The sequence below is a fragment of the Rattus norvegicus genome, chromosome 5, assembly GCF_021556685.1.
Source record: "Rattus norvegicus strain SHRSP/BbbUtx chromosome 5, alternate assembly SHRSP_T2T, whole genome shotgun sequence".
Taxonomy (NCBI): domain Eukaryota; kingdom Metazoa; phylum Chordata; class Mammalia; order Rodentia; family Muridae; genus Rattus; species Rattus norvegicus.
The window spans coordinates 164265223-164290164 of record NC_141538.1 but is presented as its reverse complement, the minus strand read 5'-3'; the positions used below and the strand labels follow the sequence as shown (position 1 = coordinate 164290164).

Here is a 24942-nt window from a genome sequence, read left to right as displayed (position 1 = left end):
GCCTGTTTTATGACTAGTTATATGGTCAATTTTGGAGAAAGTACCATGAGGTGGTTAGAAGAATGTATATCCTTTTGTTTTAGGATAGAATGTTCTATAAATGTCTGTTAAGTCCATTTGTTTCATGACTTCTCTTAGTCTGTCTATGTTTGTTTAATTTCTGTTTCCATGATCTGTCCATTGATGAGAGTGGGGTGTTGAAATCTCCTACTGTTATTGTGTGAGGTGCAACGTGTGCTTTGAGGTTCAGTAAGGTTTCTTTTATGTATGCATGTGCCCTTGTATTTTGAGCATAGATATTTAGGATTGAGAGTTCATGTTGGTGGATTTTTTCCTTTGATGAATATCAAGTGTCCTTCTTTATCTTTATTGATGACTTTTGGTTGAAAATCGATTTTATTCGATATTAGAATGGCTACTCAAGCTTGCTTCTTCAGATCATTTGCTTTGAACTCTGTTTTCCAGCCTTTCACTCTGATGTAGTGTCTGTCTTTGTCTCTGAGGCGTGTTTCATGTAGGGAGTGAATTGTTGGGTCCTCCTTGCATATCCAGTTTGTTAATCTGTGTCTTTTTTATTTGGGAATTGAGTCCATTGCTGTTGAGAGATATTAAGGAATAGTGAATGTTACTTCCTGTTATATTCGTGTTTGGATGTGAGTTTATGTTTGTGTGCTTGTCTTCTCTTTGTTTTGTTGTGAAACAATTAGTTTCTTGCTTTTTCTAGGGTGTAGCTTCCCTCATTGTGTTGGGCTTTACCATTTATTATCCTTTGTAGGCTGGATTTGTAGAAAAATATTGTATAAATTTGGTTTTGTCATGGAATATTTTGGTTTCCCCATCTATGTTAATTGAGAGTTTTGCAGGCTACAGTAACCTGGGCTGGCATTTTTGTTCTCTTAGGGGCTGTATGACATCTGTCCAGATCTTTTGGCTTTCATAGTCTCTGGTGAGAAGTCTGGTGTTATTCTGATAGGTCTGCATTCATATGTTACTTGACCTTTTCCCCTTACTGCTGTTTAATATTCTTTCTTTGTTTTGTGCATTTAGTGTTTTGACTATTATATGACGGGAGGAGTTTCTTTTCTGGTCCAATGTATTTGGAGTTCTGTAGGCTTCTTGTATGTTTATGGGCATTTCTTTCTTTAGGTTAGGGATGTTTTCTTCTATGATTTTGTTGAATATATTTACTGGTCCTTCGAGTTGTGAGTCTTCACTCTCTTCTATACCTATTATCCTTAGGTTTGATCTTCTCATTGTGTCCTGGATTTCCTGTATGTTTTGGAGCAGTGTCTTTTTCCGTTTTACATTACCTTTGACAGTTGTGTTGATGATTTCTATGGAATCTTCTGCTCCTGAGATTCTCTCTTCTCTGTCTTGTATTCTGTTGGCCATGCTTGTATCTACGGCTCCTTGTCTCTTCCTTTGGTTTTCTTATATCCAGGGTTGTCTCCCTTTGTGCTTTCTTTATTGCTTCTAATTCCATTTTTAATTCCTTCACCTGTTTGTGTTTCTCTGTAATTCTTTCAGGGATTTTTGCATTTTCTTTCTATAGGCTTCTGCTTGTTTATTTGTGTTTTCCTGCATTTCTCCAAGGGAGTTCTTTATGTCTTTCTTGAAGTCCTCCATCATCATGATCAAATGTGATTTTAAATCTACATCTTGCTTTTGTGGTGTGTTTGGTCATCCAGTGTTTGCTTTGGTGGGAGAATTGGGCTCCGATGATGCCATGTAGTCTTGGTTTCTATTGCTTAGGTTCCTACGCTTGCCTCTTGCCATCAGGTTGTCTCTGGTGTTGCCTTGTTCTGCTATTTCTGACAGTGGTTAGACCGTCCTATAGGCCTGTGTGTCAGGAGTGCAGTAGACCTGTTTTCCTGTTCTCTTTCAGCCAGTTATGAGAACAGTGTTCTGCTTTTAGCCGTGTAGTCGTTCCTGTATACTGGTTTTTAGGTGTTCCCGTGGGCATGTGTCCTGAGTCCACCAGGCAGGTCACTTGGAGCAGAACAGTTGTTCTTACAGCGCAGTGCAGTGTCTGGGCCGCAGCGTTGAGTGCTCCTATCTTCCTGTTTCCAGAGGCCCTATACAGTTTCCTCTTGGGCCAGGGATGTGGGCAAGGGTGGGCAGTACTGGCGGTCTCTTCTGCCCTGCAGTCTCAGGAGTGCCCACCTGTCTGGGCACTGAGCTATCTCTCCCACGTGGTTGGGGAGCAGGGAGGTGTGGCCCGTGATCAGTGAGGCTCGGGCTCCAGCTAGAAACCGGATGAGCCCGGTCCCGGAGGAATTTTGCCTCTGTGTGTCTTGAGTCCACTAGGCGGGTCACTTGGGGCAGAAAAGTTGGTCTTACCTCTGGACTCAGGCCTGGAGTCGCTCCTCAGAGCTGGGTGTCAGCTCTCCATGAGTGCAGCAACCAGAAGGGCCTGTCCTGCCTTTGCTTGGGACCCGGGTCTTCTAGTTTTTTTTTTTTTTTTTTTTTTTTTTTATTAACTTGAGTATTATATACATTTCGAGTGTTATTCCCTTTCCCGGTTTCTGGGCAAACATCCCCCTCCCCCCTCCCCTTCCTTATGGGTGTTCCCCTCCCAACCCTCCCCCCATTGCCACCCTCCCCCCCACAGTCTAGTTCACTGGGGGTTCAGTCTTAGCAGGACCCAGGGCTTCCCCTTCCACTGGTGCTCTTACTAGGATATTCATTGCTACCTATGAGGTCAGAGTCCAGGGTCAGTCCATGTATAGTCTTTAGGTAGTGGCTTAGTCTCTTGAAGATCTGGTTGCTTGGCATTTTTGTACATATGGGGTCTCGAGCCCCTTCAAGCTCTTCCAGTTCTTTCTCTGATTCCTTCAACGGGGGTCCTATTCTCAGTTCAGTGGTTTGCTGCTGGCATTCGCCTCTGTATTTGCTGTATTCTGGCTGTGTCTCTCAGGAGCGATCTACATCCGGCTCCTGTCCGTCTGCACTTCTTTGCTTCATCCATCTTGTCTAATTGGGTGGCTGTATATGTATGGGCCACATGTGGGGCAGGCTCTGAATGGGTGTTCCTTCAGTCTCTGTTTTAATCTTTGCCTCTCCCTTCCCTGCCAAGGGTATTCTTTTTCCTCATTTAAAGAAGGAGTGAAGCATTGACATTTTGATCATCCGTCTTGAGTTTCGTTTGTTCTAGGGATCTAGGGTAATTCAAGCATTTGGGCTAATAGCCACTTATCAATGAGTGCATACCATGTGTGTCTTTCTGTGATTGGGTTAGCTCACTCAGGATGATATTTTCCAGTTCCAACCATTTGCCTACGAATTTCATAAACTCGTTGTTTTTGATAGCTGAGTAATATTCCATTGTGTAGATGTACCACATTTTCTGTATCCATTCCTCTGTTGAAGGGCATCTGGGTTCTTTCCAGTTTCTGGCTATTATAAATAAGGCTGCGATGAACATAGTGGAGCACGTGTCTCTTTTATATGTTGAGGAATCTTTTGGGTATATGCCCAAGAGAGGTATAGCTGGATCCTCAGGCAGTTCAATGTCCAATTTTCTGAGGAACCTCCAGACTGATTTCCAGAATGGTTGTACCAGTCTGCAATCCCACCAATAATGGAGGAGTGTTCCTCTTTCTCCACATCCTCACCAGCATCTGCTGTCACCTGAGTTTTTGATCTTAGCCATTCTCACTGGTGTGAGGTGAAATCTCAGGGTTGTTTTGATTTACATTTCCCTTATGACTAAAGATGTTGAACATTTCTTTAGGTGTTTCTCAGCCATTCGACATTGCTCAGCTGTGAATTCTTTGTTTAGCTCTGAACCCCATTTTTTAATAGGGTTATTTGTTTCCCTGCGGTCTAACTTCTTGAGTTCTTTGTATGTTTTGGATATAAGGCCTCTATCTGTTGTAGGATTGGTAAAGATCTTTTCCCAATCTGTTGGTTGCCGTTTTGTCCTAACCACAGTGTCCTTTGCCTTACAAAAGCTTTGCAGTTTTATGAGATCCCATTTGTCGATTCTTGATCTTAGAGCGTAAGCCATTGGTGTTTTGTTCAGGAAATTTTTTCCAGTGCCCATGTGTTCCAGATGCTTCCCTAGTTTTTCTTCTATTAGTTTGAGTGTGTCTGGTTTGATGTGGAGGTCCTTGATCCACTTGGACTTAAGCTTTGTACAGGGTGATAAGGATGGATCGATCTGCATTCTTCTACATGTTGCCCTCCAGTTGAACCAGCACCATTTGCTGAAAATGCTATCTTTTTTCCATTGGATGGTTTTGGCTCCTTTGTCAAAAATCAAGTGACCATAGGTGTGTGGGTTCATTTCTGGGTCTTCAATTCTATTCCATTGGTCTATCTGTCTGTCTCTGTACCAATACCATGCAGTTTTTATCACTATTGCTCTGTAATACTGGTTGAGTTCAGGGATAGTGATTCCCCCTGAAGTCCTTTTATTGTAGAGGATAGCTTTAGCTATCCTGGGTTTTTTGTTATTCCAGATGAATTTGCAAATTGTTCTGTCTAACTCTTTGAAGAATTGGATTGGTGTTTTGATGGGGATTGCATTGAATCTGTAGATTGCTTTTGGTAAAATGGCCATTTTTACTATATTAATCCTGCCAATCCATGAGCATGGGAGATCTTTCCATCTTCTGAGTTCTTCTTCAATTTCTTTCCTCAGTGTCTTGAAGTTCTTATTGTACAGATCTTTTACTTGCTTGGTTAAATTCACACCGAGGTACTTTATATTATTTGGGTCTATTATGAAGGGTGTCGTTTCCCTAATTTCATTCTCGGCTTGTTTCTCTTTTGTATAGAGGAAGGCAACTGATTTATTTGAGTTAATTTTATACCCAGCCACTTTGCTGAAGTTGTTTATCAGCTTTAGTAGTTCTCTGGTGGAACTTTTGGGATCACTTAAATATACTATCATATCATCTGCAAATAGTGATATTTTGACCTCTTCTTTTCCGATCTGTATCCCCTTGATCTCCTTTTGTTGTCTGATTGCTCTGGCTAGAACTTCAAGAACTATATTGAATAAGTAGGGAGAGAGTGGGCAGCCTTGTGTAGTCCCTGATTTTAGTGGGATTGCTTCAAGTTTCTCTCCATTTAGTTTAATGTTAGCAACTGGTTTGCTGTATATGGCTTTTACTATGTTCAGGTATGGGCCTTGAATTCCTATTCTTTCCAGGACTTTTATCATGAAGGGGTGTTGAATTTTGTCAAATGCTTTCTCAGCATCTAATGAAATGATCATGTTGTTCTGTTCTTTCAGTTTGTTTATATACTGGATCACGTTGATGGTTTTCTGTATATTAAACCATCCCTGCATGCCTGGGATGAAGCCTACTTGATCATGGTGGATGATTGTTTTGATGTGCTCTTGAATTCGGTTTGCCAGAATTTTATTGAGTATTTTTGCGTCGATATTCATAAGGGAAATTGGTCTGAAGTTCTCTTTCTTTGTTGTGTCTCTGTGTGGTTTAGGTATAAGAGTAATTGTGGCTTTATAGAAGGTATTCGGTAGTGATCCGTCTGTTTCAATTTTGTGGAATAGTTTGCATAATATTGGTATGAGGTCTTCTATGAAGGTCTGATAGAATTCTGCACTAAACCCGTCTGGACCTGGGCTCTTTTTGGTTGGGAGACCTTTAATGACTGCTTCTATTTCCTTAGGAGTTATGGGGTTGTTTAACTGGTTTATCTGTTCCTGATTTAACTTCGATACCTGGTATCTGTCTAGGAAATTGTCCATTTCCTGAAGATTTTCAAGTTTTGTTGAATATAGGTTTTTATAGTAAGATCTGATGATTTTTGAATTTCCTCTGAATCTGTAGTTATGTCTCCCTTTTCATTTCTGATTTTGTTAATTTGGACGCCCTCTCTGTGTCCTCTCGTTAGTCTGGCTAAAGGTTTATCTATCTTGTTGATTTTCTCAGAGAACCAACTTTTGGTTCTTTTGATTCTTTCTATGGTCCTTTTTGTTTCTACTTGGTTGATTTCAGCTCTGAGTTTGATTATTTCCTGCCGTCTACTCCTCCTGGGTGTATTTGCTTCTTTTTGTTTTAGAGCTTTTAGGTGTGCTGTCAAGCTGCTGACATATGCTCTTTCCTGTTTCTTTCTGCAGGCACTCAGTGCTGTGAGTTTTCCTCTAAGCACAGCTTCCATTGTGTCCCATAAGTTTGGGTATGTTGTACCTTCATTTTCATTAAATTCTAAAAAGTTTTTAATTTCCTTCTTTATTTCTTCCTTGACCAGGTTATCATTGAGTAGAGCATTGTTCAATTTCCACGTATATGTGGGCATTCTTCCCTTATTGTTATTGAAGACCAGTTTTAGGCCGTGGTGCTCCGATTGCACGCATGGGATTATTTCTATCTTTCTGTACCTGTTGAGGCCCGTTTTTTGAGCAACTATATGGTCAATTTTGGAGAAAGTACCATGAGGAGCTGAGAAGAAGGTATATCCTTTTGCTTTAGGATAGAATGTTCTATAAATATCTGTTAAGTCCATTTGGCTCATGACTTCTCTTAGTCTGTCGACATCTCTGTTTAATTTCTGTTTCCATGATCTGTCCATTGATGAGAGTGGGGTGTTGAAATCTCCCACTATTATTGTGTGAGGTGCAATGTGTGTTTTGAGCTTTAGTAAGGTTTCTTTTACGTATGTAGGTGCCCTTGTATTTGGGGCATAGATATTTAGGATTGAGAGTTCATCTTGGTGGATTTTTCCTTTGATGAATATGAAGTGTCCTTCCTTATCTCTTTTGATGACTTTTAGTTGAAAATTGATTTTATTTGATATTAGAGTGGCCAATCCAGCTTGCTTCTTCTGACCATTTGCTTGGAAAGTTGTTTTCCAGCCTTTCACTCTGAGGTAGTGTCTGTCTTTGTCTCTGAGGTGTGTTTCCTGTAGGCAGCAGAATGCAGGGTCCTCGTTGCGTATCCAGTTTGTTAATCTATTTCTTTTTATTGGCGAGTTGAGGCCATTGATGTTGAGAGATATTAAGGAATAGTGATTATTGCTTCCCGTTATATTCATATTTGGATGTGAGGTTATGTTTGTGTGCTTTCATTCTTTTTGTTTTGTTGCCAAGACGATTAATTTCTTGCTTCTTCTAGGGTATAGCTTGCCTCCTTATGTTGGGCTTTACCATTTATTATCCTTTGTAGTGCTGGATTTGTAGAAAGATATTGTGTAAATTTGGTTTTGTCATGGAATATCTTGGTTTCTCCATCTATGTTAATTGAGAGTTTTGCTGGATACAGTAACCTGGGCTGGCATTTATGTTCTCTTAGGGTCTGTATGACATCAGTCCAGGATCTTCTGGCCTTCATAGTTTCTGGCGAGAAGTCTGGTGTGATTCTGATAGGTCTCCCTTTATATGTTACTTGACCTTTTTCCCTTACTGCTTTTAATATTCTTTCTTTATTTTGTGGGTTTGGTGTTTTGACAATTATGTGACGGGAGGTGTTTCTTTTCTGGTCCAGTCTATTTGGAGTTCTGTAGGCTTCTTGTATGTCTATGGGTATCTCTTTTTTTAGGTTAGGGAAGTTTTCTTCTATGATTTTGTTGAAGATATTTACTGGTCCTTTGAACTGGGAGTCTTCGCTCTCTTCTATACCTATTATTTTTAGGTTTGATCTTCTCATTGAGTCCTGGATTTCCTGTATGTTTTGGACCAGTAGCTTTTTCCGCTTTACATTATCTTTGACAGTTGAGTCAATGATTTCTATGGAATCTTCTGCTCCTGAGATTCTCTCTTCCATCTCTTGTATTCTGTTGGTGAAGCTTGTATCTACAGCTCCTTGTCTCTTCTTTTGGTTTTCTATATCCAGGGTTGTTTCCATGTGTTCTTTCTTGATTGCTTCTATTTCCATTTTTAATTCCTTCAACTGTTTGATTGTGTTTTCCTGGAATTCTTTCAGGGATTTTTGGGATTCCTCTCTGTAGGCTTCTACTTGTTCTCTAAGGGAGTTCTTCATGTCTTTCTTGAAGTTCTCCAGCATCATGATCAAATATGATTTTGAAACTAGATCTTGGTTTTCTGGTGTGTTTGGATATTCCATGTTTGTTTTGATGGGAGAATTGGTCTCCGATGGTGCCATGTAGTCTTGTTTTCTGTTGCTTGGGTTCCTGCGCTTGCCTTTCGCCATCAGATTATCTCTAGTGTTGCTTTGTTCTGCTATTTCTGACAGTGGCTAGACTGTCCTATAAGCCTGTGTGTCAGGAGTGCTGTAGACCTGTTTTCCTGTTTTCTTTCAGCCTGTTATGGGGACGGAGTGTTCTGCTTTTGGGCGTGTAGTGTTTCCTCTCTATAGGTCTTCAGCTGTTCCTGTGGGCCTGTGTCTTGAGTTCACCAGGCAGGTCACTTGCAGCAGAAAAGTTGGTCTTACCTGTGGTCCCAAGGCTCAAGTTTGCTCGCGGGGTGCTGCCCACGAGCTCTCTGTGGCGGCAGCAACCAGGAAGACCTGTGCCGCCCCTTCCGGGAGCTTCAGTGCACCAGGGTTCCAGATGGCCTTTGGTGTTTTCCTCTGGCGTCCGAGATGTGTGTGCAGAGAGCAGTCTCTTCTGGTTTCCCAGGCTTGTCTGCCTCTCTGAAGGTTTAGCTCTCCCTCCCACGGGATTTGGGTGCAGAGAACTGTATATCCGGTCTGTTTCCTTCAGGTTCCGGCGGTGTCTGAGGCAGGGGTCCTGCCGCTCCTGGGCCCTCCCCCACGGGAGCCCAGAGGCCTTATACAGTTTCCTCTTGGGCCAGGGATGTGGGCAGGGGTGGGCAGTGTTGGTGGTCTCTTCCGCTCTGCAGCCTCAGGAGTGCCCACCTTACCAGGCGGTTGGGTCTCTCTCTCTCGGGGTCTGGGAGCAGAGAGCTGCTGCAGGCCGGGATCCACGGGTGTGGGACTTCCGGTAAACACAGGACGTGCCTAGTCCTAGAGGAATTCTGCCTCCGTGTGTCCCGAGCTCACCAGGCAGCTTTCTTGCAGCAGAAAAGTTGGTCTTACCTGTGGTCCTGAGCCTCAAGATTGCTCGTGGGGTGCTGCCCACGGGCTCTCTGCAGCGGCAGCAACCACGAAGATATGCGCCGCCCCTTCCCCTAGTTTTATCTCATGAAAAATTAAAATTCTTCTTAGATGATGGTAAAAGTTGACAACTTAGTATTTTGGAAAAAAACAAAACAAAACAAAACCAAAAAACCATATTTAGCAGATAGAATCTTTGTACTCCAAGACAACAGGACACACATTGAAAATAGATATCCTGTATCTGCCTGGTAGAATTATCAGGAATGCCATTAAAGTGTCAGATATTGTACTTGAGTGTGATGGCTAATGAAATGCCATTCAATCTAGGTCATCAATCACGGTAGCCACTAGCCATTTGTCCTTGACTCTAGACCCAGGGAGATAAGTTTTCAGTAATAACCCTGAGTAATTGTGTTTTACAGCAGGTATTCATGTGCTCTGTATTTGTTCTTGGTGCCTGCTGACGTTAAAGTAGACCTCAGATTATACTCACATTCCCTACACATTAAATATGTGACTCTATGCTCACAATTCTGTAGAAATGTTGGCAAGATTCCTCATATTTTGTTTTTGATGTCCTTTTGTGTGGATTAGCATTATCCATAACTAAGTTGTATTAATTTCATCTTTGTAGTTTTCAAACCTGGTTGTGAAATTTCAAGAACACTTCCAATATTTGAATCTGGGAGAAGAACAACACAAGAATGAGTGTGGCTCTGGGAAACACTCTACAGGTCAGTGTGTTGTCCATGTTTCTTTGAAACATCCCCTTTTTATTCCAACTGTCTAATAGTTTTATTACCCATATGTTGTAATATTATCTTAAGGGCTTATTTTGTATAATCTTCATTTTCTTCTGAGATATTGAACATTTAATGTTAAGGTCTTTCAGATTTAACCATTAAATTTTTACAGAGTTTTCTACTGTGAGGACATATAATTTTCAGGGACTGAAGATCTCAAAGAGAATCTATTGTAAATGATTCTCAAAAACTATATCGATGCCCAATTTTTACATTTGTTGGATTTGTGTGCTATTATATTAGTGTGGAAGGAAGGTCCCATGTGTCACCTATGTTGCATTTCAGAGATGGTCACGGTTCTAGACAAAAGCTTTTGAACGTGGATATGGAATTTTTGGAGTCTGATATCCCTGAGCAATATGTGGAAGAGAAGAATTTGGAGAAGGATAAAATTATAAGGGATTCACTGTCTTGAATCCCAATAGTAAATATATTAGCTCCTTAGAGGAACAGGTAATGGGAGGAATGTGTCTTTCTTTTTGTGAGCAAATGTAGAATTCAGTATTCAAATTCTCTTGTCATTTTATGTCTCATAAGAATTATGAGTGTGTTTAGACATTGACTCTCTTTGTTCCAAGAGACATATTGTCCAGTGTGTTACTGTGAGGTAAATTCTCAATGTAGAAATTGTTATTTCCCATCCTTATCATTTTTGATGACTTTTAGTTGAAAATAGATTTTATTCGAAATTAGAATGGCTACTCCAGCTTGCTTCTTCCAACCATTCGTTTGGAAAGTTGTTTTCCACCCTTTTATTCTGAGGTATTGTTTGTGTTTTTCTCTGAGGTGGGTTTCCATTAGGCAGCAAAATGCTGGGTCCTCATTTAGTATTCAGTTGGTTAATCTGCGTCTTTTTATTGGGGCATTGAATCCATTGATGTTGGGAGATATTAAGGATTAATGATTGCTGCTTCCTGTTCGTACTTGGAAGTGAGATTATGTTTGTGTGCTTGTTTTTTCTTTGTTTTGTTTTAAAATGATCAATTTCTTGCTTTTTCTAGGGTATAGCTTACCTCCTTGTGTTAGGCTTTACCATTTATTTTCCTTTGTAGGGCTGGATTTGTAGAAAGACATTGTGTAAATTTTTTTTTTTCCGGGGCTGGGTACCGAACCCAGGGCCTTGCGCTTCCTAGGCAAGCGCTCTACCACTGAGCCAAATCCCTAGCCCCCGTAAATTTTTTTTTTTGTCATGAAATATCTTGGTTTTTTTCCATCTATGTTAATCGAGAGTTTTGCTGGATATAACGTGGGCTGGCATTTTTGTTCTTAGCGTCTGTGTGACATTTGTCCAGGATCTTCTGGCTTTCAAAGTGTCTTGTGAGAAGTCTGGTGTAATTCTGATAGGTCTGTCTTTATATGTTACTTGACCTTTTACCCTTACTGCTTTTAATATTCTTTTTTGTTTTGTGCATTTGGTGTTTTGACTATTATGTGATGGGAGGACTTACTTTTCTTTTCCAATCTATTTGGAGTTCTGTAGGCTTCTTCTATGTTTATGGGCATCTCTTTCTTTAGGTTATGGAAGTTTTCTTCTTTGATTTTTTTGAAGATATTTACTGGTCCTTTGAGTTGGGAGTCTTCACTCTCTTCTATACCTATTATCCTTACGTTTGAGCTTCTCATTGTGTGTTGGATTTCCTGTATGTTTTGGGCCAGTAACTTGTTCAGTTTTACATTACCTTTGACAGTTGTGTCGATGATTCTATGGAATCTTCTGCTTCTGAGATTTGCTCTTCTATCTCTTGTATTCTGTTGGTGATGCTTGTATCTACGGCTCCTTGTCTCTTCCTTTGTTTTTTTATATCCAGAGTGTCGCACTTTGTGCTTTCTTTATTGTTTCTATTTCCATTTTTAATTCCTTCACCTGTTTGATTGTGTTTTCCTCTAATTTTTTCAGCAATATTTGTGTTTCCTCTCTAAGGGTTTCTACTTGTTTATTTGTGTTTTCCTGCATTTCTCTAAGGGACATTCTTGTGGTCCTCCATCATCAGGATCCAATGTGATTTTAAATCTAGGTCTTGCTTTTCTCGTGCGTTTGGATATTAAGTGTTTGCTTTGGTGGAAGAATTAGGCTCCGATGATGCCATGTAGTCTTGGTTTCTGTTGCTTGGGTTCCTGAGGTTGCCTTTCGTAATCAGGTTGTCTCTGGTGTTACCTTGTTCTGCTATTTCTGACAGTGGTAGACCGTTCTATAGGCCTGTGTGTCAGGAGAGTTGTGACCTGTTTTCCTGTTTTCTTTCAGTCAGTTATGGGAACGGAGTATTCTGCTTTCAGGCGTGTTGTTGTTCCTGTCTACTGGCTTTCAGCTGTTTCTGTGGGCATTTGTCCTGAGTTCACCAGGCAGTCAGTTGGAGCAGAAAAGTTGGTCTTACCTCTGTTCTTGGGCCTGACGTTGCTCCTCAGGGCTGGTTTCCAGCTCTTCATGAGGGCAGTAACCAGGAGCGTCTGCCCCTCCTTCTCTGGGGTCCCTGTGCACAGGGTGGCTGTAGGTGTTTTCCTCTAGAGTCAGAAAGGTCGGCAGACAGTAGTCTCCTCTGGTTTCCCAAGCGTGTCTATCCCTCTAACGGTCTGCCTCTCTGTCCCATAAGATTTGGGTGCAGGGAGCTGTTTGGCTGTGTTCCTTCAGATCCCGCTGGTGTCTAGATCTCAGGGTTCCTGCAGCTTGAGTGCCCCTATGTTCCTGTTCCCAGCGGCCCTATAGAGTTTCCTCATGAGCCAGGGATATGGGCAAAAGTGGGCCGAAGTGGCGGTCTCCCCTGCCCTGCCATCTCAGTATTGCCCACACTTCTGGACGATTAGCTCTCTCTCCCATGGGGTTTGGGAGCAGGGAGCTTTGTTCCAGATTTTTTATAATTTTTAATAATTTAATTTCCTGTACTAGTGTTTTCCCTTGGTTGTGAACATACTTAAATAAAATAATTTTCCTAAGTATTTGATTCTATGTGTCACTTGGAATGTTTCATATTTTTCCTGATGTTGCACTCCTTTTCTGTTGAAAGAACAAACTCTAACATTTGCTTCTTCCATTAATTCTCCATTTGATATTCTACTTCTTCCTTATTGAACATTTCTAGCACTTTAGCTAGACCTTATAACGTCAAATACATATGTTATAGTACAGTCACCTGAGGGCCAGATGTACACAGGACTGAGCTATTGTCCATATGGAGTAAGGTGGACATTGTAGAATTGATAGGACATTTTTCCTCATCATAACTTAACTATCTGTGATATGACATTAAAATTGGTTTTTTTATCAAACTCTACTGCATATAGGTACATTATTGTATCCAGAAATCAAATGAACATGTTATATTTCATAAGAGATTACAGCTTTTGAGATGATTATAACATTCATTCTCAGAGAGATGTAAATACAAGGAAGTATATGACTATTTTAGGATATAGATTTTCAACTTCTATTTAATGTCTTTTGTTATATAATGTATGTTGGTAACATTTGTCTGAAATTATGCATATGTGTTGTATATTCCTCCTGCCTGAAGTCTTCAGCAGAGATTATTGGATTTTAAAGAAATGAGTATCAAAATCCATTTTCTAGTAGCATAGGATTGCTGGCAAACAATTTTGTAATAGAGGACTTTAAAAGATATTATACAATCCAAACTGCGCAAAAAAATTCAAATGTGTTGATGGTGGAAAATTGTTCTTTTGCTGCTAAGGTCTCAGAAAACCACAATAAATTTATGAATGTGAGGGCCTTCATAAATGAGAGTATTATTGTAAGTCATTCTGTGGATTGTCTGTGGAAGAGCGGCATTTCATAACTTTAGGCTCATATCCATGTACCTTTGAGATAATGTTTGTCCCTCAATATTTTCCTGTCCTTATCTGTATTACAAAGTGTCTCTAGTTCATTAGTGCTACTTTTTAATGTAGGAAAGGAATTTTGTAAAGTATCAAATAGGTACTTTTCTTTTACAGGGTTTCTTAACCTTCAAGGATGTGGCTCCAGAGTTCACACTAGAGGAATTGGAAAGTCTCACTTATGCTCAGCGGGCACTGTACATGGATGTGATTTTGGAGACGTACAACAATCTATTGTCTGTGGGTAAGGATGCACTTTTTGTAGAATTCCTGAATCTTACTTTGAATTTTCCTACATTGTGTTTATGTAAACTCTCTGAAATAATCTGGAAAGCACTAGGATAAGGGAGGTTCCTCTTTGCATGATAATTTTTCCATGGTATTTTTTTTTTATACATTTCTCCACTTTCTTTGGAGGAGTAACCAGTGTTATATTCTCGAAGATCTTTCCAATGCCTCTTATCTAGTTTTAAATGGAAGTTTCTGAGTTAAAAAAACATAATGTTCAGAAGTAGCAATTATATTTCTGGACACATAATAATTGGCGTCATTTTATTATTACATTATTATTACATTATTACGTTAATCTCTTTAAGTATGATTTTTAATAATGCAAAATGTTTTAAGTAGATATAGAGCTGTTGGTTTGGAGAATTTTAATGTTGCCTATTTCTTTGCATTTTTATATGTGGTCTCTGAGTTTAGTACTCATACACCATGTTCTTAATCTTCAGTATTTGGATGCTGACACCATCATGTGTATAAGATTCATTTATGACCATGAATTTCCAGCTGAACACAACTATACAATGTCACTTTGAATCAAATTATAATTAAAAATTAGAGGTATGTTATTCAGAGATCTACTTTATGTACATTCAATATTGATTGATGACTTTTTTTTCTTAGCTTCTGCAAGGTACATTTTTTACGGTAATATTTTGAAGTGTTTTATCATTCCTTTCAGTTGATATAGATCTGAATTGAGGGACTTTTGAGGATCCAAGTAATGATTATGAAAAGAGTAAAACCAATTTTGAGGGCATAAATCCTTGAGGAGGTCTAGTTTACCAGATAATTCAGCAAACACCCATTATTGAATCTCTTTCTCCCCAGTGCAGTAACCCTTGTCATCCCTAATTGCACTTTTATTTTTCAGAAAATAATCTTATACGTGGAAAACAAGGGAAGATCTTGGAACAAGACACAGAGTGCAATGTCCATGAGCATGTGACTATCCAAGAGAAGTTTTGTAAATGGGATGAAATTAGCAAAAGGACTCTAGATTCCACCCAAAGTACACCTTATAAAACTCATCTCCGAGATCCCTCCCTTCGGTCCTCAAACCTGAAAAGACATAAAGCTGGGAATACGAGAGAAGTTCACAAATATAAAGACTGTGTACAGTTTTTAAATGAATGTGCTATCATTGGTGTAAATTCTGGAATCCACATAGAGAACAAAGAACACAAAAATACAGAATTTGATAAGGATTTTGTCTGTAAACATAAAGTGATGCTGAAACAAAACATTAATGGTAAGAACCTTCACCAGTGTAGTGAATGTGAGAAGTGCTTTACCAAAACAAGGAAGCTCCATTTGCATCGGAGAATTCATACAGGAGAGAAACCTTACAAATGTAGTGAGTGTGACAAATGCTTTGGCTGCAAAGGTAGTCTGAGAATTCATCAGAGAATTCACACAGGAGAGAAACCTTACAAATGCAGTGAATGTGACAAATGCTTTGTCCAACAATCCCATCTTACTGTTCATCAGAGAATTCACACAGGAGAGAAACCTTACAAATGCAGTGAATGTGACAAATGCTTTGGCCAACAATCTCATCGTAGTATTCATCAGAGAATTCATACTGGAGAGAAACCTTACAAATGTAGTCAATGTGACAAACATTTTATCCAAGAATCCTGTCTTAGGCGTCATCAGAGAATTCATACAGGAGAAAAACCTTACAAATGTAGTGAATGTGACAAATGCTTTACTGTTAAACTCACTCTGAGAAGCCATATGAGAATTCATACAGGAGAGAAACCTTACAAATGCAGTGAATGTGACAAATGCTTTGGCCGCAAAGGTAGTCTGAGAATTCATCAGAGAATTCACACAGGAGAGAAACCTTACAAATGCAGTGAATGTGACAAATACTTTGGCCGCAAAGGTAGTCTGAGAATTCATCAGAGAATTCACACAGGAGAGAAACCTTACAAATGTAGTCAATGCGACAAACGTTTTACCCAAGAATCTTGTCTTAGGCGTCATCAGAGAATTCATACGGGAGATAAACCTTACAAATGTTGTCAATGTGACAAATACTTTGCCCAAGAATTCTATCTTAGCATTCATCAGAGAGTTCATACCGGAGAGAAACCTTACAAATGCAGTGAATGTGAGAAATGCTTTACTGAAAAAGGCACTCTGAGAAACCATATGAGAATTCATACAGGAGAGAAACCTTACAAATGCAGTGAATGTGACAAATGCTTTACTGAAAAAGGTACTCTGAGAAACCATATGAGAATTCATATAGGAGAGAAACCTTACAAATTCAGTGAATGTGACAAATCCTTTGTCCAACAATCCCAACTTATTGTTCATCAGAGAAGTCATACAGGAGAGAAACCATACAAATGAAGTCGATGTGACAAATGTTTTGCCCAAGAATCCTGTCGTAGGCGTCATCAGAGAATTCATACAGGAGATAAACCTTACAAATGTGGTGAATGTGCCAAGTTCTTTGCCGGAGAATCCTATCTCATTATTCATTAGAGAATTCATACAGGAGAGAAACCTTACAAATGTGGTGAATGTGAGAAATACTTTATGTACAAATTTAATATTAGTATTTATCAGAGAATTTATACTGGAGAGAAGCCTTACAAATGCAGAGAATCTGCAAATGCTTTACTGAAACAGGTACTCTGAAAAACCGTATGAGAATTCATACAGGAAATAAACCTTAAAAATGCAGTGAATGTGACAAATGATTTGACTAAGAAGTTAGTCCAAGAATTTATCAGAGAATTCATATAGTAGAGAAACCTTACAAATGCTTTGGTGAACAATCCCATCTTAGTATTCATCAGAGAGTTCATACAGGAGATAAACCTTTCACATGCAGTAATTATGAAAAATACCTTGGCCCCAGAGTCTGATTATTCATCTGAGAATTCATATAGGGGAAAAAACCATACAAATGTGGTTAATATGACAAATGCTTTACCCAAAAATCCAGTCTTCATGTACATTAGAGAATTCATAGAGGAGAGAAACCTTACAAAAGCAGTGAATGTGACAAATGCTTTACCCAAATGTTAGGCTAGAAAGGCATCAGAGATTTCATACATGAGATAATACTTGCAAGTGTGATGTACATGAAAAATGCATTAACTACAATGTCTGACAGATTACATAGAGAAAAATTATAAATTTAGCCAATGGGACAATTCTTTACCAACAAATATCATCTTAAAATTGATTAGATAATACTTAATGGAGAAAAACTTTCAAATGTATTAGAGGTATGAACCTTTTGGCCTATCTCTTAGAATTAAGAAAATACATGTTACAATCTGAAGATATAACAATGTATTTGGAAATATCTTTGACTTCATTTCAGGTTAGGGAAAACATTTTAAATTTTTTTGTGGGGAAAGTATATCTTGCAACAATTGAGGTTCCACACTAGCGAATTTGTATGATTATGAAAACTTCAGAAACCTTCATTCAATGTTCAAATCTTAGTGAATGTCAACTACTTATGCTGAGAAAATCTCTGAAAATATGACAGTGTAGGAAAGTTTTCATTGAACTCCTACGTGTCCACCCTCAAATATTCCAAGATGAAGACATGTGGGGAAGCCAGAATAATATAGTGTTGTGTAACACTTTCATGGCAACAGAAATTATCTGTTTCAAATGGACTTCACCCCTCAAAATATCTAATAAAACTGGCAGCATCCTGTATATTCAAGGAATCAAATTCAGACAAATTATACTTAAAAAGTTTTATTTGACAAACTGAGATACCAAAACTGCTTGTTCTTGATCCTATAAATATGTCTACAGATGTGAAATCTCCTTTGACAGTCCAGTATTCATAATTCTTATTAAATGCTGGTTTCATGTTTGAGGATAACAACTGATTATGTGTCCTTGGGCTGTGTGGTCAACAACTCCTTCCCCATTGTCCTGTAAATAAATGTGAATAATTCACCAAGTTTGATTTGATTATTTTTAGTTTACACTTGGGATCCTTAGATGAATGTATGTTACATCTTCCCAGGAAGTGTCTCTCATGTATCATATGCTGAAGTCATGAATATTCTACAATCCTGTAACATAAATTATAGTAGTAATTTTCAGTGGGTGGGTATCAACCACTTTGGGGGCAGGAATGGCCCTGTCATAGGGGTCGCTTAAGATCATAGAAAACATACTTATGATGGTCTTGGAACTGAGAAATCATTCAAGTGCAAGTTAGTCTGCCCACACTTGAATTATTTGAATTGTATGTGAGTGTTTAGCATCGGAAAAATTAGAAACACTGTATTAGAGATGATTCGTGTTAACTAAAGTAGGGATGATTCTGTTCAATGTCCAGGCTTACTGCCATAGTAGTACTAGGTTAAATTAAAAAGACTTGAATCAGAAAATATGTAGAGACTTTCAGAGACTCAGCAATTAGTCTGCACTCTTTCCTTAATATGAGAAAATACGAGCGATAAGTCAACCAGAAAATAAATGAAAATATGACTTCATCATTTTAAGGTATAGCCATCCAGACTGTGATGTGTCTCTGCATGGATCTAAAGTACTTAATACCCCTTAATTTACCAAAAGTCCAGTAGCGTTCAGAATAATGCTACCCATTGACACATACTACAGATCATTATGTTATCCTGTCCTGTTGTGCCAGAATATTCCACTGTACCACAAGGAACAAATTAGATTTATTCTTAAATCATTTATAGAATATTAACATTTTACACATCTACGAATGTAAATTCTAAAGAAAAAACTCACTATTAAGATATTCATCTTAATTTTATGTGTGAGGCCATTTATATAAACATCACGAATCCTTAAATCTTTAAAGAAATATCCTTTGTATAGTACATGAGACAGACGTTCATGCACAGTTTAGAGACCCAGACATCCTGGAAATACATTAGGAAGTAATGTAAGTTAAGTAAGGAGAAAGATGAAAAAAAATTATTCCAAGCTAAAGCATTATTTTAGAATATACAAAACAGGAAAGCTCAGAAAATTAGGATCTAAGTCGAAATCATGTGTTACAAGGAATAAATCCATATCTGTACATACTTTTTTCTTGGTTTAAAAAGTAAGGAAATTGTTCAACTTGTGAGAAACTAGTGAGTTTTGAAATTTGCTGAAAGAGGACCTCATTGATAGTAGAATCTAGTTGTAGAAGCAGTAGAGGCCCTTGCTTTCAAATGATCATAGGTAATTTCTGTCAATTACTGCATCAGGGAGGGATGTTGAAGCTCATACACTAGGCAATTAATAGGTGTCTAGAATAGCCCTTAACAGTCTTAAAATTTGAGTCACTTGGAGAGTCTCTGTTGATTCCAAGTTCACATATCCAATATATCTAGGTCCACTGCTTGATGACTTAGAGATCATTATCTCAAATGTGCAGAAATTACCAGCGTCATGGAAAACTTACATTGTGCACAGTGAACCCATTTTATCATTTACCCTTCCCCCATTATAATTGTCTTCATTCTCAACCATTTATATACATACTTCTTGTCTATGGTATTTTCCCCTTTCCATTGTATAAGGTTTTAGCTTCTTTTTCAAGAAATCAAGTGTCCATTGATATATGGGTTTATTTTTGGATCTACCATTGTATTCAGCTGAATGTCCTGTCTCTTTCTATACCAGTACAAGTAAGTTTTCCTTACTATTTTTCAGCAGTATTGTTTAAAGTCATTGATATTGATGCCTCCAGAAGTTCTTTTATAGTTCAGGATCATTTTATCTATCTTGTGTTTTATTTATTTGTTTGTGTTTTTTTATTTATTTTGTTTTTTTTATATGAGGTAGAGGTTTTATTCTTTAAAGATATGTGAAGACTTGTGTTGGAATTTTGATGGAAATTGCACTGAATATGTAGATTGCTTTTTGGAAAGATGGTTATTTTTTATTATGTTAATCCTCCTGATACATGAGCAAGGGAGATATTTCCCCATTCTGATATCTTCTCAGTTTTTTCTTTTTGCAAATATTGAAGTTCCTGTCAGACAAGTTTTCACTTGCTATGTGAGAGGTAAATGAAATTATTTCATTTTGTTTGTGGCTATTGTGAACAGTTCTGTTTCCACAACTTCTTTCTCAGTTCTCTTATTGAATTTGTAGAGCAGAGCTATTGAGTCCTTCAAGTAAATTGAGTATCCAGCCACTTAGCTAAAAATGTTTATCAACTGTATTTTCTGGTAGAATTTTTGAGCTCACTTATATACACTATCATATCATCTGAAAATAGTGATACTTTTGCTTCTTCCTTTCTAATTTGTATCCCCTTGATCTCCTTTAGTTGCCTCATTGCTTGAGCTAGAATTTCTAGTACTGTTTTGAAGAGATATGGGGAGAGTGAAAAGCCTTGCCATGTCCCTGATTTTAGTGGAAATTCTCAAAATTTCTCTCCATTTAATTTGATTTGGGGTATTGGCTTGCTGTATGTTGCCAATATTTTATTTAGATATGCCCCTTGTATACCTTTTTTCCAAGAGTTGTGATAAAGGGGGGTTGGATTTTGTCAAACAGGTTTTTGGCATCTGGTAAGATTTGTTTTTCTTTTAAAAGTATTTTTATTGAAAATGTTTGAATTTCTTTTTGTTTTTTAATTGGACATATTTTTATTCATTTACATTTCCAATGTTATCCCCTTTCCTGGTTTCCCTTCCATAAGCCCATATCCCATACCCCATCTTCCTTCTTTAATAAGTGTGTTCTGCCACTGAACAACCCAACCCTTTCTACCTCCCTGCCATGAGATTCACCTACATGGCAGGGGGAGGGTGGTTCCAGCTTTAGCCAGTCCAAGGGCTTCTCCTTCAATTGGTTCCCTAGAAGGCCATCCTCTGCTACATATGCAGCTGGAGTCATGAGTCTATCCATGGTAGTATTTGGGTAGTGGTTTAGTCCTTGGGAGAACTGGTTGGTTGGTATTGCTCTTATGGGGTTTCAAGTCCCTTCAGCTCCTTTAATTCTTTCTGTAACTCTTCCAACAGGGACCCTGTTCTCCTTTCAATGGTTGGCTGCTACCATTTGCTTCTAATTGTCATGCTCTGGCACAGCCTCTCAGGAGACAACTAAATCAGGCTCCTGATGTTATAATGACTACTGCAGCTTGTTTCTTCTGACCATTTGCTTGGAAAATTGTTTCCCAGCATTTTATGGTGATTTATTGTCTGTCTTTGTCACTGAGGTGTGTTTCCTGTATGCAGCAAAATGCTGGGTCCTCTTTAAGAACCCAGTATGTTAGTCTATGTCCTTGTATTGGGGAATTGAGTCCATTGATGTTAAGACATATTAAGGAATAGTGATTGCAGTTTCCTGTTATTTTTTGTTGTTAGTGGTGGAATTATGTTTGTTTTTCTGTCTTCTTTTGGGTCGGTTGCAAGAAGATTACTTTCTTGCTTTTGTGAGGGTATCGTTTCCCTTCTTGTGTTGGAGTCTTCCATTTTTATCCTTTGTAGGACCGAATTTGTGGAAAGGTGTTGTGTAATTTGTTTTTTGTCATGAAATATCTTGGTTTCTCCATCTATGTTAATTGAGAGTTTTGCTGGATATAGTAGCCTGTGCTGATTTTTGTGTTACCTTCATAACTGTATGACATCTGCCCAGGGTCTTCTGGCTTTCATAGTCTCTGGTGAGAAGTTTGGTGTAATTCTGATAGGTCTGCCCTTATATGTTATTGGATTTTTTTCTCTTACTGCTTTTAATAGTCTTTCTTTGTTTGGTGCATTTGGTATTTTGACTATTATGTGACGGGAGGAATTTCTTTTCTGGTCCAATCTATTTGGAGTTCTGTAGGCTTCTTGTATCTTTATGGGCATCTCTTTCTGTAGGTTAGGGAAGTTTCCTTCTATAATTTTATTAAAGATAGTTACTGACCCTTTAAATTGGTAATCTTTGCACTCTTCTATACGTATTATCGTTAGGTTTGATCATCTCATTGTGTTCTGGATTTTCTGGATGTCTTGGAATAGGAGCTTTTTGTATTTTACAATTTCTATGACAGTTGTGTTAATGTTTTCTATGGTATCTTCTGCCCCTGAGAGTCTCTGTTCTATCTTTGCATTCTTGCTGATGCTTGTGTCTATGACTCTTGGTCTGTTTCCTAGTTTTCTATCTCCAGGGTTGTCCCCTTTGTGATTTATTGTTTCTATATTGATTTTTAGATCCTGGATGTTTTTGTTCAATTCCTTCACATGTTTGGTTGTGTTTTCCTGTAATTCTTTAAGGGGTTTTTGTGTTTCCTCTTTAAGGCCTTAAAAATATTTACTCCTTCACGAACTTGCATGTTCTCCTTGTGCAGGGGCCATGTTAATTTTCTCTGTGTAGTTCCAATTTTAGGATATGTGCTGCTGGAGCCAGCACTACTTTAATTTTTTTTAGGAGGCTGACTGGTTTCATGGCCAGATTCTGAAACTGAGAGGATATAATTTTTTGATTTACACTGCTGTAACAGATCTCTTTCCCATAAATATTATGGCCTCAATATTCCTCACTGACCTTCAGGTCCTATACATTTAATACATTTCATTGTTTTATTTTTGGTACAGTCCCAATTCCTTGATATTTGATGTCTACTTTTTTTAATGGATATTTTTATTTTCATTTCAAATGTTATACCCTTTCCCAGTTTCCCGTCCATAATCCCATTATCCAATCCCTCCCTTCTTTTACAAGGATGTTCCCCCTCCCCAACAACCCTACCTTTCAAACTCTGCACCCTGACATTCCTGTACAGCTGGGTTGGGGCGTGGGCTCCAGCCTTGGCAGGACTAAGGGCTTCTCCTCCTATTGGTGCCCAACGAGGACATCCTCTGCTACATGTGCCACTGGAGCCTTGTCCATGTGTAATCTTTGGGCAGTGGTTTAGTGGTAATTTTTGCTATCCTGGGATTTTTCTTATTTCAAATGAATTTGCAAATTGCTCTTTCTAACTCCATGAAGAATTGAGTGAGAATTTTGATGGGGATTGCACTGCCTCTGTAGATTGCTTTTGGCAAAAATAGTCATTTTTACTACATTAATTCTATCAAACCATGAACATGGGGTATCTTTCCATCTTCTGAGATCTTCAATTTCTTTCTTCAGAGATTTGAAGTTCTTGTCATACAGATCTTTCACTTGCTTGGTTAGAGTCATACCAAGGTATATCATGTTAATTGTGACTATGGTGAAGGGTGTCATTTCCCTAATTTCTTTCTCAGTTTGTTTGTCCTTTGAGTAGTAGAAGGCTACTGATTTGTTTGAGTTAATTTTATACCCTGCCACTTTGCCAATGTTGTTTATCAGACTTAGTAGTTTTCTGGTAGAACTTTTGGGGTCATTTAAGTATGCTATCATATCATCTGCAAATAGTGATAGTTTGAATCTTTCCTTTCCAATGTGTATCCCTTTGACCTCCTTTCGTTTTCTGATTGCTCTGGCCAGGATTTCAAGAACTATATTGAATCAGTAGGGAGAGAGTGGCAGCCTTGTCTACTCCCTGATTTTAGTGGGATTGTTTCAAGTTTCTCACTGTTTAGTTTGATGGTTGCTACTGGTTTTCCGTATATTGCTTTTACTATGTTTAGATATGGTCCTTGAATTCCTGATTTTTGAAGACTTTTAACATCAAGTGGTGTTGAATTTTCTCAAATGTTTTCACAGCATCTAACGAGATGATTGTGTGTTTTTTTCCTTTGGGTTTGCTTTCACAATGGATTATATCAATGAATTTCTATATATTGAAACATCCTTGTATCCCTTGGATGAAGTCTACTTGATCATGTTGGATGATGGTTTTGATCTTTTTTTGGATTCAGTTCATGAGAATTTATTTGTATATTTTTACCTTGATATTCATAAGGGAAATTGGTCTGAAGTTCTCTTTCTTTTTTGGGCCTTTGTGTGGTTTAAGTGTAAGCATAGTCATGACTTCATAGAAGGAATTTGGTAGTAGTCCTTTTGTTTCTATTTTGTGGAGTAGTTTGGACAGTATTAGTATGATGTCTTCTATGAAGGTCTGTTAGAATTCTGCATTAAATCCTTCTGGTCCTGGGCTTCTACTGGTTGGGAGACTTTTAATGAATGTTTTTATTTCTTTAGGAGTCATCGGACTGTTTACATGGTTTATCTGATCCTTATTTAACTTTTGTACCTTGTATCTGTCTAGAAATGTGTCCATTTCATCCAGATTTTCCAATTTTGTTGAATATAGGCTTTTGTAGTAGGATCTGATGCTTTCTTGAATTTCCTATGATTCTGTTGTTATGTTTGCTTTTTCCTTTCTGATTTTGTTAACTTTGATACACTCTCTCTGCCCTCAGGTTTAGTCTGGCTAAGGCTTTGTCTATCTTGTTGATTTGCTCAAAGAAACAGGTCCTTGTTTTGTTGATTCTTTGTATAGTTCTCTTTGTTTCTACTTGGTTGATTTTAGCCATGAGTTTGATTTTTTCCTCCCTCTACTCTTCTTGGGTATATTTGCTTCTTTGTGTTCTAGAGCTTTTAGCTGTGCTGTTAGGCTGATAATATATGCTCTCTCCAGTTTCACTTTGGAGGCATTCAGAGCTATGAGTTTTTCTGTCAGCACCTCTTTCATTGTGTCCCATAAGTCTAGGTATGTTATGCGTTCATTCCATTAAATTATTAAAAGTGTCTAATTTCTTTCTTTATTTCTTCCTTTACCTAGTTATCATTGAGTAGAGCATTTTTAAACTTTCATGTATATGTGGTCTTTCTGTTGTTATTGTTGTTATTGAAAACCACCCTTAGTCCATGGTGATATGATAGGATACATGGGATCATTTCAATTTTCTTGTACTTGTTCAGGCCTGTTTTGTCACTGATTATATGGCCAGTTTTGGAGAAGGTACCATAGGTGCTGAGAAGAAGGTATATTCTTTTATTTTAGGATTTAATTTTCTATCAATATCTATTAAATCCATTGGGTTCATAAGTTCTTTTAGTTTCTCTATGTCTGTGTTCAGTTTCTTTTCCATGACCTTTCCATTGATGAGAGTGGGGTGTGGAAATTTCCAACCATTATTGGATGAGGTACAAAG

The 24942-nt window shown here is 38.2% G+C and overlaps 1 protein-coding gene and 1 non-coding gene across 4 annotated transcripts in view; one reads left to right on the top strand and one right to left on the bottom strand.

Annotated features, from left to right (window-relative positions):
* Rex2l3 (reduced expression 2 like 3) overlaps positions 1 to 17855 on the top strand; it is a 31125-nt gene extending 13270 nt beyond the window's left edge. For all 3 annotated transcript variants that reach the window (XM_087551686.1, XM_087551685.1, XM_087551687.1), the window contains exons 2-4: positions 9625 to 9724; positions 13739 to 13865; positions 14781 to 17855. In XM_087551686.1, coding sequence (XP_087407812.1) covers positions 9695 to 9724; positions 13739 to 13865; positions 14781 to 16270 — 1647 coding nt within the window. In that variant the 5' untranslated portion in view covers positions 9625 to 9694 and the 3' untranslated portion in view covers positions 16271 to 17855. The remainder of the gene's footprint in view (positions 1 to 9624; positions 9725 to 13738; positions 13866 to 14780) is intronic.
* Positions 17856 to 22160: 4305 nt separating this feature from the next.
* On the bottom strand, positions 22161 to 22267 carry LOC120103200 (U6 spliceosomal RNA). Its single transcript, XR_015621639.1, has one exon. It is a non-coding gene; the product is annotated as a U6 spliceosomal RNA (small nuclear RNA).
* Between the last annotated feature and the right edge of the window lie 2675 nt (positions 22268 to 24942).